General features: G+C 45.8%; 1 protein-coding gene across 1 annotated transcript in view; it reads right to left on the bottom strand.

Annotated features, from left to right (window-relative positions):
- Positions 1-410: 410 nt before the first annotated feature.
- Positions 411-13104, bottom strand: part of LOC144119757 (uncharacterized) — a 70330-nt gene continuing 57636 nt past the window's right edge. The window contains exons 9-11 of the mRNA XM_077652301.1: positions 1965-2001; positions 830-1502; positions 411-485 (exon numbers count right to left, since the gene is read on the bottom strand). Coding sequence (XP_077508427.1) covers positions 484-485; positions 830-1502; positions 1965-2001 — 712 coding nt within the window. The 3' untranslated portion in view covers positions 411-483. The remainder of the gene's footprint in view (positions 486-829; positions 1503-1964; positions 2002-13104) is intronic.

Below are 13104 nucleotides of genomic sequence, written 5' to 3'. Positions count from 1 at the left end.
CAATTTTGACATACCAGTGCAGATTCTTGCCATCTTCAGCGTCAAACTTCTAGCAATGCTAAAAAGCGACACACACCATTAGCGCTGATTAAACGGCAATGAAGGAGCTTCGTTCGATGAAATATCAGCGGTATAGACAGCGCAATGGTTGTGGCATGGCTTCCGAAATCATACTCTTGAGACTCATGAAATCTATACTATTATCAAAAAATAACACATACCAGACAACGCATAAGCTCCACCGAAACCAGCATAGAGAACGGAAGCAGCACGTGCGGTGTTGCCAGATCTCCAAGCCGTTTTCCATATAGGTTGAAAAAGCAATGTCGGATCATTAAGCTGCGACACTACTGGCAAAAAATAGAGACAAAGAATTTACTGTTGTGCAAACTGTTTTTATTTCTCCCTCAACGCTCACGAATGAAGGGAATGGGTAGTCATGAATGGTGTTCTGGATATTCCAATGAGTTGCAGGTGAAAAATCTCTGAAAAAGAACAAAAATAAATAGCTGTATTAAACAACACAAAGACCGATAGCAGTTGGTGAATGCAACAACGAGGTACACTTAAGGCACACCTTAGTGGACTTGCAGTCAGTGTGGCCTCTTATATACTATATGCAAGGACCCTCGGCAAACGGAGGGATGCTTCTTCGCTGAGAAGGCACTGAGCGCTGAATAGGCCTGTGAACTCTTTGTTTTCCTAAACTTGCTACATTCATTTCCAACATCGCCATGCGAAAAAGCAGCGTTTCTAATACACTGCCGGGATTGAGGCACCTCGTGTGCTTGTTTTTAATGCGCGGGGTAGTAAGCAGGGATATACTCACACTTCTTCTTGCGGAGGAGAGCGCCGTAGTGGAATGGAGAGCCGAGGCCATAGCCGTAGTTCAGGCCGTAGCCGAGGAGACCATGGCCGAAACCGTAGTGGCCGGCACCGTAGCCGAGAGTGCCAACACCGTAGCCGTAGACTGGGGCGGCGTGGTAGGCAGCGACAGCTGGAGCAGCGTGGGCAACGGTGGTGGTGGCAACAGCTGGGGCGGCGTGGACGGCAGCGAAAGCTGGGGCAGCGGCGTAGGTGGCGACTGGAGCAGCGTGAGCGACGGTGGCGACGGCTGGGGCAGCGTGGGCGACAGTGGTGAAGGCTGGAGCAGCGGCGTAGGTGGTGGCGACCTTGGTCACGGCTGGAGCAGCGGCAACAACTGGGGCTGCGTGGTAGGCTGCAACGCGAGTCACAGCTGGGGCGACGGCGTAGCTAGCGACGGCTGGGGCAGCGTGGGCGACGGTGGCCACAGCTGGAGCGTGGGCAACGGTGGCCACAGATGGAGCGTAGCCAGCGTAGCCAAGACCGTAGCCGTAACCTCCGTAGCCAAGGCCGTAGCCGAGACCGCCATAGCCGAGGCCATAGCCGAGGCCACCATAGCCAAGGCCATAGCCGAGGCCGTAGCCGGTGTAGCCAGCGAGGGCGCTGGTGGCAAGGGCCAGGAGAACGCAAGCATGGATCTGGGAAAATAAATTTTGCGTTTACTTAGAGTTATTCAATTAAAAGATATTGGAGCGTTATGCAGTCATTTGGAATATTTATCGGATATAGCATGACGTGCAGGATCTGCCCATGGTATGCCGAGCTCCTCTGAATAGACTAGGCGTCTTTTTTTCGTATTGACATCGTTGCGGGGCTGATATGAACATGCACCATGAGGTGATCTTACACTGCAGCTTGTTGCTGCAGGAAACGCTGGAGAAACTTATTAATCGACAGCTCTGGATGAATATATGTTAAGAAAAGCTTGTCCCGCACGCCACATAGACGTAGTTTAGCTATCAGTAGGGGCTAAGGGGGGTGGGTGGGGGGCGGGGGAGGGGGGAGTGGTTGTGTGAAGGCTCTCGCGTGTCTGGCTCAGTCAACGATCCGAATGAATTGCCCACTGTTCTTCGCATGCAGTTAAAGCTTGAGTAGCTTACCATGCTGACTTCGAGCTGCTTTTGAGCTGACTGCTGGCTGAGCTGAGTTCGCGAGTGCTTTTATACAAAAAGGCCTCTCTCAAGTTTTGCGCGCATGACCGGTTCGAGGAAAATTTAGGGCAAACCAAAAAATGTCGCAAATTTCGGTATTTTATTATTCCGCACGTGCCTGCACACAGCCTCGATGGCTGTATGTTAAGAGGCCGTACGCGGCACGAAGCCTAATGAAGTACCGCGCCCTAACCTTGAAGAGGACGCAAGTAAGCGCAAGGATGATTCCACTTCTTAGACCATCTTCTTATGCACGAGCGCTCCTTGATGAAACGTTCATCAGTATTGGTTTCGCAGGTAAGGTATTCGGCGAGGTATTTGGTATTTGCTTTTGGTGCGCTAGCAAAAATTTAGCTTTCTTTTTTTTCAACTCTTTTAGCCTAAAGGAAAGGGGAGTTCAGAAGTTTTGTGGACTTTTTTTGATAGGTACGCTAAAGGTAATTATTATCAATATTATTTATTTTATTTCTTCTTTTCATTACAAATGTGAGCCTGCCAATGCCTCAGAAGGCTTGTTGTGCACTGCCTGGCAGCAGACAGCATATAAATCATGCACCGAACAGAGAAGTCGAAAAAAAAGATGTGAAGAGAAAAATGGATTCGAAAAGAGCGAACGCAAAATACACACATAAGGAGAAAAAATAAAAACATGTAAAAACATAGCATGAAAACAGAATACTGAAACTAACACCGTAATTCCAAAAGACAAGCTTTGACTATCGTTTAGGTTTTAGCAGAAAATATTTTGGGGGTAACCGGTTAAGAACAAAAGGAATATAAAGTTTTCGAAGACACTAGCCGTAACGGCTTCTTACTCTAGGCACGAGAGAACGATCGCGAGTTCTTAGATCTTTAGCAGGGTCATATGGTGTACAAAAACTGCTCGTCCAGATGTGTTTAAGAACTACTGCTTCAGAAAAAAGATGAGAAAACTCAGGAATATGTAAAAGTTCAGAAACGCTGCAATTTTCATCTCGTGCCCTACCATGTAATACTGATTTAAGGGTAGATTTCAGTATGATGTTCACCTTCTTTCGCCAAAAGGCAGAGCAGAAATAAAAGCAGCGAATACCATAGCGTAACACAACGTAGTCTAAGGCGTTTACAATTTTCTTGCGTACATACATAGGGCAAAGGGTCTTAAAAGAGTGCAGCAAACATGCAACTTTCCGGAGATGAGAACAAACAAAAGACAAGTGGGTATTACATGATATGTCGGAATCGAAGAATACTCCTAATTATTTGACTGTTGACACAGGCATGATTGATGGTCATTAGCAATGAGCGCAATTGAGTCGGTGCAATCGAATTGACACATCGTTAGGAATGCCTTTTAAATATTTACGAAAAATACTAATTGTGTCTTTTTATTGTTCACATTAATTAAGTTATTGTTGAACCATTCCAAAACTAACTCTCAGTCGTGTTGGATAAAAGGTAATGCTATCTTATAGTCCTTGTGTCTAGCAACTAAGACCGTATAATCAGCGTACTGAAAAACGCGGTACAGTTTGCATTGTAACTGCATATAAAGAAACTGCGTTCATTGAGCATTTTTAAATATATTAGCTGCCAATGTCGATGCATGTGTTCTTGCGAGAGATTTATATTTGATAAAACTCTTCTAAACCACATTCTACTGTTCACGGAAGGATTCACTCTGCTTAACTACGGAGTTTTTCATGTGGCTGGTGTTCAGAAATGTTCAAAACAGCAACATACACAGAATAATTGCTGGCTTTAGCAATTGTATTCCAGCTGATCCAGCGAAGAGCTGGGTGCTCTTTGGCTGTTGTTGTGAAAGGCGCGTTCGGTAGATAAAAAAAAATATTCATTGAGGGACTGTCATTGTACACGATACTTTGGAACTATGTTCTTTGGCAGCACTCCCTGGAGAAGACGAATATTACTATTTCATCCTCATTGGAGTAGATAGCTGCTAAAATTTACTCTTGGTACAAAGGCATCGCGAACACCATCTTCAGTGACAACTTGACACTGATGGCTTCCTCTGATTGCCGCTCACCCTTCCTGCTCTGCCTAATTGATCGTGGTTTGGTTTCTCCACACCTCTTGCGAAACCCCACTTTATAGCCAGTAGAAATTTTACTGAGCAGTGGCTATTTTTCATGCTAACAAGTATTCAGTGCATCTCGTCGTCGAAAGGAGGTGTAACCATGAAAACCATTACAGAAACCTCGTAGCGCATTTTAATTAGGACGTCTCATAGATGTTAAAAGCCCCACTCGAGTCCTGGAGCTTCCGTCGTCTGGTTCTTTGCTTTTCTTTTCTTAGGCTTTCATAGCGAGAGACTGCACGTTCGGCTACCTTCGCCGCTTTTAGTGCGTGCCAACCCGCGCGACTAGCGAAAGCATGCTAATATGGGGTCGTGGTCTCGCCATCACGCTCGCGGTCAACGTATCGCGGTGGACTGCACGACCGCAACCGCATTTATTGCAGCTGCGTCGACGTGGCAGTCGACAGAGCGCTGGCGGTGGTGTCCGCCCGTGGGGAAAGTCGCAGCGTTTTGAGCAGCATGCTGTGGCGCCATATCCTTTTCTTCGACACATTTCCAGCGCTGCTAACGCTTCACGTCACCCACGTTGCATGCGTGACAACTTCATGTGGCAACGGCCCAGTTGCTTTAAAGGAACACTGAAAGAGGCATTAAGTCATGCCAGACTGATTGGTTTACGTCATGTGATAACAAATATCGAATTTTTGGCGAAAACATACCTATTATAGGACAGAAAATTGCGCAAACGCGAAGTTCACGTGGCGAACGCATCGCGTTGATCAGTGCAACTACGGTTTTTATGTGTCTACAGCGCTTTCGCGAAGGAAGATATTATGCCGTCAATGAGCGCCGAAATATGCAGCAAGCTGCGCGCCGAGCGTAAGAACCAACTAGGAGAGTCTCTCAATTAAATGAGCATAGAACAGAGAAGGAGAAAGGCCAAGTGCAGGAATTCGCGCTGGATATTTGGTCCACATTCAATGGACATATTGCCTCGTTCCTCCCAAATAGAGTCCACTCGACTATGCCACGCTTTCAATAATTTCAATGTCTCCACAGCTTCAGCCATGAGCCTTGAATTGCTGCTGCGGATTTTCAGCGCCTGGCGTTTCCTTGTAGTGTGCGGATGCATAGTTCAAGGCAATGTGAGGTGTCCATGACCCTCTTGCGCTGCAGAAACCGGGACTAAATTTTTAAGTCGATCGGTGCTGTCAATCACCAACCTCTATAAGTGTTGTGGCGAAATTAAGTCCGTAGGTCACTTTTTCCTATTTTTCCGGTGGTTCGCTTCATTCCGTAAAGTTTACTTGGATATCCCCCTCGCTGGAGTAGGGCTTCCTCTATCGATTATGATTCTCCTCTCCTTCGCGCCAAGCGCCAAGGGGTATGCCCTGTAACCAGTCTGCGATTATATTCACCACTCTATAATTACATCAGAAAAATTCCTCTGCTAGAATGAGAGTTCGTTTCCTTTTTTCATTTCTTTATACACAGTCCATTGCAAGAAAAAATTATCTAAACACTCCACGCCTTGTCCACGAGTGCGTCTGTATCCGCAATGCACTTCGGCCAATCCCCCATCCTTAAGCCTGAGGACATCATCATCATTATTAGGCTCCCACATTGTGCAATTAGGCTGCGTGTGTGCAATTGTTTGCATGGTAAAGGTCACGTTTTCTACCGACACTACGTGCGAAACAGCATCAGCTGTGTACTGCACTAAAGGGGTGTAAGTTTACTGAATTCTGTTTTTCAGCAAAATTTACTTTGCAGTGGCATCACTCGCTTCATGTGAGGTAGGTCAGGTGGATGGAAGCTACAAGAACGCTAGCGTTTGCTCCAGAAGATTTATGGACGTTATCTGACGCCAATGAGCTAACCACACGCAAAAGCTATCACAAACGAAGCGAACGACAGCGGGCAGCGCACGCAAATGCGAGAGCGAAAAAAAGAGCCAGTCGCAAGGTTTTCGAGATGTCTTTCTTGGTTCATCTCTCGAGAATATTTTGCTCTCATATGCTACTGAAATTTAACTATCGTAGGAGGCCTTTTATTTGCTTTCTTCTTTATGTTTCGCTGCATAACAAATTGGCGCCACACTTTAGTAATGCCGTTCTTAGTGTCGAACTGACTTCTAGTTATCACATGAGCAAGTATATTTTACATAAGCTTCGAAGACCTGCCTGCCAAGTCATAGGCCGGCATTGAGGTTACCTGCGACTGCAGCAGCTGGCATCATCATTTCGGTTGGAGTGGTTGCTGCAACGCACGCCCATTATTTAAATCTTTGTACTCTACTACTGCAAACTTCCTTCAGGAAGGACGCGAAAGTTATAGGGTCCTAGATCGAGCCAGTCGGCAGGAGTCCTTGCAGCAAAAGCTGTTATAGCATTAAGTAAAATAAAACTTGCCACCATTTGTACAAATCCTGTTTAGAGCTTAAGATTTTTTCTGCATTAAACCTTTCAATCAAGAGCTTTAAAAAACTTCGGGAAAGCTCGGTCTTATGCAGGGCAGAACGATCTCAACTCATCTTCAGTTTTAGATTCGGACGATGTTCGGCTTAATGTTCCGCGAATGGCACCTAAAAGTATTTTATCCTTCAAACAAAAAAAACGGTGAAAGCTGTGGCAAAAAAAGTGGTAGGTTTTGTTTATGGAGGTTTAACGTGCCAAAGAGACTCAGGCTATGGCAGATACCGTAGTGAAGGGGTATGGAAATTTCGACCACCTGGGGTTCTTTAACTATGCACTGACATCGCACAGTACACGGGCCTCTAGAATTTCGCCTCCATAGAAATTCGACCGCCGCGGCCAGAATCGCACCCGCATCTTACGGGCCAGCAGCTGAGCACCAAAACCACTCAGCCACCGCGGCGGCTAAAACGTGGTAGGTTTTTAACGTAGTGAAACCGAGTAGAGGTGCAAAAGCATGAGTTAAGGTTGGGTAGATCATGGTTTTGCTTTGCTGGGTCGTCCACACGTTGGGCGACTATATTAGTTAGACAGTAGTACTAGTTGTTGAAGACGACGATGTGCAATGCACAGCGCGAGAGTGTGTTTCATTCCGGTTAGTTTACCTTAAGGGCTTTCGCATTACAGGGGATTGAAGTTTAACTTCAGGCGTGATCTGCAGCGGCGATAGCATAGTGCTCACGTGCAGTGGACAACGAAGCTGATCTGTTCGCGCAGCCGCAGGTTAAAATTCCAGAAACGATAATATTTATTTATTTAATAATGATTTGGCTAAGGTCATCATCAAGGTCAACCTTGACACAAACTCGCTGAGCCGCTTTGATCGTTGAAGTATTGCTTCGAACTAAAATCAACTCGTGCAGTTGTTCCTTGAAGATTCAAGTAAAGGGAAATTCAGAGCCCCAATTTCTTTGTGAGGTTACTCTTTGTTTGGTACTCAAGATTGAATTTTTGGGTTATTTGAAGTGCCAATAAGTCAAGCCATTTCGCAATTTGTAGTGTCCTTCACGCTTGAATTTCTGATTGACCGCAAACTTTGCGTCATGACCTATGTTGATATTCGAGAAAGTTCACTCATTCTACGCTGAAGATTGGGATGTCACCTCATCACAAACGCTAAACAAGCTGGAAAATCATGATCCTCAATGATTCATTTCCAACATGTTGAAGATGGAGAAATATCTGTGTGGCACTTAGACCACAGTGGAATTGGAGCAGTGCGATCGTTCGTTTTCTATCATTTGGGAACATCATCAATCTCCTCACACTACGAGCACCTTAGTTAATATTGCAAGCGTGCGTGCATATAAGAAATGGATGTGTGAATGATTTATATCTACTGAGTAACCTAAAAAACAACCTAAAAACTGGACAAGGGAACAAATTCAGGCAGCATAATTTACTGCCCAATTCTACAGAATTTCAGGCCGCGTCTGGTTACTACGGCTTGAATGCTTTACCTATCTTGAAAATAAGGAGTCCCTTCCTTCATTCTTAGCCTTTCTAGGAAATAGTCATGCTACTTGTTTTGCTAGTTATATGTCGAGAAATTTTAAGATAAGAATACTACAAACTAGTCGAGTTTTGTAAAGCTATTTTTTGGCAACATACATTCCGCTTCCCATGTTGGAACAGATGAGGGCATAAATTTACCGAGACCATTCAGTCGGTAAATCGAACTATTTCAAATTGTGTTTCGTGACTTTCGTGCGGGATCCTGCGGCTACAGGGCTTGGTCGGAGAGACATTTTGTAGTATAAGGGGCTATATGTGAAAAAATTCATGAAAAAAGTTTATTTTTCAATTTTCAGGTAGAGAAAAAAAAACTGCAGAATTCCTGCGAACAGCTCCAAACGACGTGCTTGTATGAATATAGAAAGATATTTTAACATAGGGACAACCACACTAATAGCCCTGTCACATTGGAAGAGTGAACTTCATTCGAAAAGAATGGCATTCGATGCATCTAGGGGAATTCAGTCTCTTTAGGTGCTACACTGTAACTAAAAATGTCATTCGCAAATTATAGTGATGGCGTTCAGTGAATAACCAAATAGTACAATTAACGCACAAAATGTATTTGAAATTGTGTAGTATTTTTAAAGCGGGTGAAAACATTGCTTTGCAAAATTATAGTCTTCAAATATTATTCGGAAGTGGCCTCAGTACCGAGAATTGTTTACTCGGCTAGGGGGTCCCATACGTAAACACGAGGACATTGAGGCCGACATTCATCACTTAATCTGGGACTGCCCAGCTCTCAAGCCTGCAAGGATTCGGCACCTGATGGTAGCAGGTCTTTCACCAAGCTACCCTGCTTCATACATTGCCTGGACGCAGGGACCGTACCATCGTTCTCTACTTGACTTCATCAAATCAGCTAACCTTTTTCCATTCGTTTAATGTCTACTCCATCATTCATCACACCTTCACCCATTATTGGCGCCCTGGGGCAATAAATTTTGCTTAAAAATATTATTTGGTCACGCTGTAGAACGTTATAGACATAAAAGTTACAGCTTTACAGCCTAGCTTAACTCACGTGGATCGCCGACCAACATGAAACACAGAACCCATAATGATCCACGGGTAGGGCCGTACTTCACGCTCTGTCGCTGCCGTTGGCCGCTGCTGAGACCGGGAGTAATAATTATCCACGGCATCCTCTAGTGAGAATAGTTTCACACCAAATTTACTATTTTTTTAGCGGACTTCCATGAATAAACTTTCAACTTCAGCGGTGCGCGCATTATTTTATGTAGCCAAAGCGACACTGGCCGAGGTTGAGCAGTTTCGCGGCGGCTACTGAAGAGCCGTGTTGCACATGCGAGAGGAGCAGTGACGTCAGACAGGGCACAGCTGGCGCGCCTAGCCGGTCTGCGCATCCCCTGGAAACCGCATCACGTGACCAACCACGTGACTGGTAATGTGACCAACCGCGTGAAGAACCACGTTGCCAGCCACGGCGCCGCCTTCAGGTGCTCCGTACCACGTAGCCAGCCGCGTGGTCAACGCCTTGCGCACTCAGTGAATAAAAGAAGCCCTGCGTCGAGGCTGGGAATCGAAACAGGGCTTTTGGCGCTAGAGGCGGAGACGCCACCCCTCCGCCGCAACGGCTCAAGGGTTAACTCGGAATAAAAGCGCATTTAGTAAATGCGCGCCTTTCATATATTAACTCTTCCGAACCACATGTCGCCACGCTTACGCTACGTATATCCTGGCCTAACAGAGCTAAGCCGTCATCAATTTTTTCGCTTTGCTAGTTTCACCTGCGTGTCAGGTATCCAGAGTAGATAGTTAGTTCGAGATCGAATGCGAATGAGTGCCTCAAGCTCCTTCTACGTTGAACGTCATTCCAAGCTAATGAGGTGAAGCGTTCTTGTGTAGCAGCTGATTAAAGACATTAGACGCTAATGACATTCGATTCAAATGACAATTAAATATGCTTGTGGGACAGGCGTAGAATCCGCTTTTAAATAGGCTGCGAGGTCAAACAGGATGTGGTTGCACTTTCATTTTTTTTCATTCAAAATTTTTCATTTACATGTCAGAGATAACAGTCTGGAACTAAAGTATATATGCCTAAATTTCTTCTTTGGCTTATTGAAAAAATATTTCTTACAACTATAGAGCATTCGTTTTTTTTCTGTTGCTTGTCGGACCCCGCCGCGGTGGCTCAGTCGTTAGGGCGCTCGACTACTGATCCGGAGTTCCCGGGTTCGAACCCGACCGCGGCGGCTGCGTTTTTATGGAGGCAAAACGCTAAGGCGCCCGTGTGCTGTGCGATGTCAGTGCACGTTAAAGATCCCCAGGTGGTCGAAATTATTCCGGAGCCCTCCACTACGGCACCTCTCTCTTCCTATATTCTTTCACTCCCTCCTTTACCCTTCCCTTACGGCGCGGTTCAGGTGTCCACCGAGATATGTGAGACAGATACTGCGCCATTTCGTTTCCCCCAAAAACCAATTAATATTATTATTATTGCTTGTCAGACACTGAAGATTTAGTAGTTTAGTAAAGCTTCTTGAAACATTTTACTTTTCGAATACGCTCCGAAGACATCGATGCCTCGATTTTCTGTCAATTCACGAAAGAAACTCAGGCTACGAGCAAACCAACATGTCCTTTGATAAATGTTTTGTAGTAAGGCTCTGTGCCGCATTATCGTCACCCTGATAACAAGAGGAGACTTTCATGCTCTGCCCCCAGCAAGCAAAAAAGGTATAGTCAGATAAAACTAAATGCTGCTGTGGAGCTCCACCCACATCCAGGAGCGGCGCACAGAATTCCTCGACGACGCAGCAGAGAGGAACAAAATTGACGCTCTCATAAGGAAGTGCGTCAAGAAAGCTCTAGGCCTGCCCATGTGCACATCCTTAGAAAAACTTCTAGCACTGGGCATACACAACACGCTTACAGATCTCGCAGAAGCAGTCCAGACATCACAGCTAGAGAGACTCAGCACAACACATGAGGGAAGAGCCGCACTAGCCAAAGTCGGACTCCAAACAGACAGGGGAGCTAGACAGAGGGAGGATATCGACATGGAGATTAGGAGCAATCTCAGGATTCCCCCCTTACCCAAGAACATGCACCCAGAAATAAACCAGGAAAGAAGAGAAATGCGGGCAGAGGTGACAGAACGCATCTGCGGTGACAAGCCTCAGGAGGAGGTCGCCCACGTAGACGCAGCGGGCGATAGACATAGTCAGTACACGACCTTCGCGGTAGTGAACGGAGCGGGTAGCCCCATCACGGTCGCAACTATCCTAGGGACAAACACCGAGACGGCGGAGGAGGTCGCAATAGCACTAGCTTGCGTCGGTTCGAAAGCTAAATACGTCATAAGCGACAGCAAAGCTGCAGTCCAAAATTTTAGTAGAAGGAGAGTCTCTCCCCTCGCCGCCAAAATTTTAATACAAGCGAGATTGAATAGAACAATCAATATAATCTGGACCCTCGCGCACGAATCTGTCCGTGGCAACGAGGCGGCCCACGAGGTAGCTCGAGATCTCTACCACCGAGCTGCACAAGACGGGCCACCGTTCGCAGATCACGGGAGAGAAGGGAGACTAATCTCCTGTCAGGAAGTTACAGAATATTATAGACAACATCGCAGGTACTCCCCCCCCCCCCCCCCCAGCAAAGACCTCAACAATCAACAGGTGGTGGCGTGGAGGCGTCTACAAACAGATGTCTACCCACACCCAATTCTAAGCAAACATATCATTCCAGAAATAGAGGACGATAAATGCAAGAAGTGCGGGACGAGAGGGACCCTCGACCACATAATATGAGAGTGTAGCCAATCCCCAGGCAGGGCAAAGAGCATTAATAGTAGAGACGCCTGTGAGACCTTGCTCCGGAGCACGGACCCTGAGCTCCAGCTCACCGCCGACCGACTGGCTGAAGAGGCCGCCGGGATACAAGAGATCCTGGCCAGCACCTGACGCGACTACCCTATGCGGCCGGATCTCTCCTGATCCTCCTCCCTCAACTGAGGGTATGGGACAGGGGAGGTCTGGATGAGGTGGTCTCATTCTGTTGGACAATAAAGGTTTTTTCAGTTCACTTCACTCGACGACAAAAAAGTAGTCCATTGTTAAGACTTCTCTTGTGACCTAAACAAGAAGCTAATCACGAGAAGAAAGTTATAAGCTTTTGAATTCTGATGCATGGCTTGTTTAATGAAGTCAAACATTATAAAGCTGATTTCGTTTACTTTTGTGACTGGCTAGCGGAGGAATACAGCGTGCCGCGGACCGTGGTGCAGAATTGACAACTGCTGATATTTTTTTTTTAATTTGTATCCTGTTATAGATGAAGAAATGCCCCTAGGGATGGCCTCCAATGAAGGCACTACTGGAGGCGCAATTTAGAGTGGCGATAGCACAACCGATCTGAAAAAAATAAGCCGTATCTGAAATCAGACTGTTCATGCACTCAAGGAAAGGTTTCTCCGTAACCAACCTGGTAATCACCTCGATGTGTTTCTGTAACTTTATGGAATTCATGGAGACGTAATCGAAGGAAGAAAACGCATTTGGTATAAAACTTTTTAATTTTAAACAAAACAATTTTCGAAGAAGTGGGGACATTGTATAACCACAATGTAAAACGTAATTAAACATAATGAAAAGGGCTGTGTTTAGTTAACGAGATACACACGCTTAAATAAACAACAGGCACAAGTTCCATGCTGCAACTTAAGTAGCTAGATTAAATGTGTTGCTTCATTAAAGTAAAATTTCATAATTCGATACTCATATAGCACTGGCATTTTTAAAGTTTTACTATTGATACTTTGAAGGCACATGCAAAGGCATATTGCCACCACCGTTCGCAACCATTTGCCACAACCATTTTCCACCACCATTTTTAGAGCTAGACTTCACGGCTTTGGATGTGACTCAGCAAAAACTGCTATACCTTTTGTGTAGCCACATGGCCTTACATTATGCCGTGGCACCGCCCTCAGGTGGCGCATTCTTACTCCCTCATCAGAACCTCCTCCTTCCATGGTACCCACCCTCTGTGTGGGTCTTCCCGTGACAGCCTACTTTCGGTGGCACATTCCTCAGCTCTTATCATAACCTGC

This window comes from Amblyomma americanum, chromosome 2 (genome assembly GCF_052857255.1).
Source record: "Amblyomma americanum isolate KBUSLIRL-KWMA chromosome 2, ASM5285725v1, whole genome shotgun sequence".
Taxonomy (NCBI): Eukaryota; Metazoa; Arthropoda; class Arachnida; order Ixodida; family Ixodidae; genus Amblyomma; species Amblyomma americanum.
Note: the sequence above shows the minus strand (reverse complement) of the source record. Positions and strands in the feature narration are given on the sequence as shown.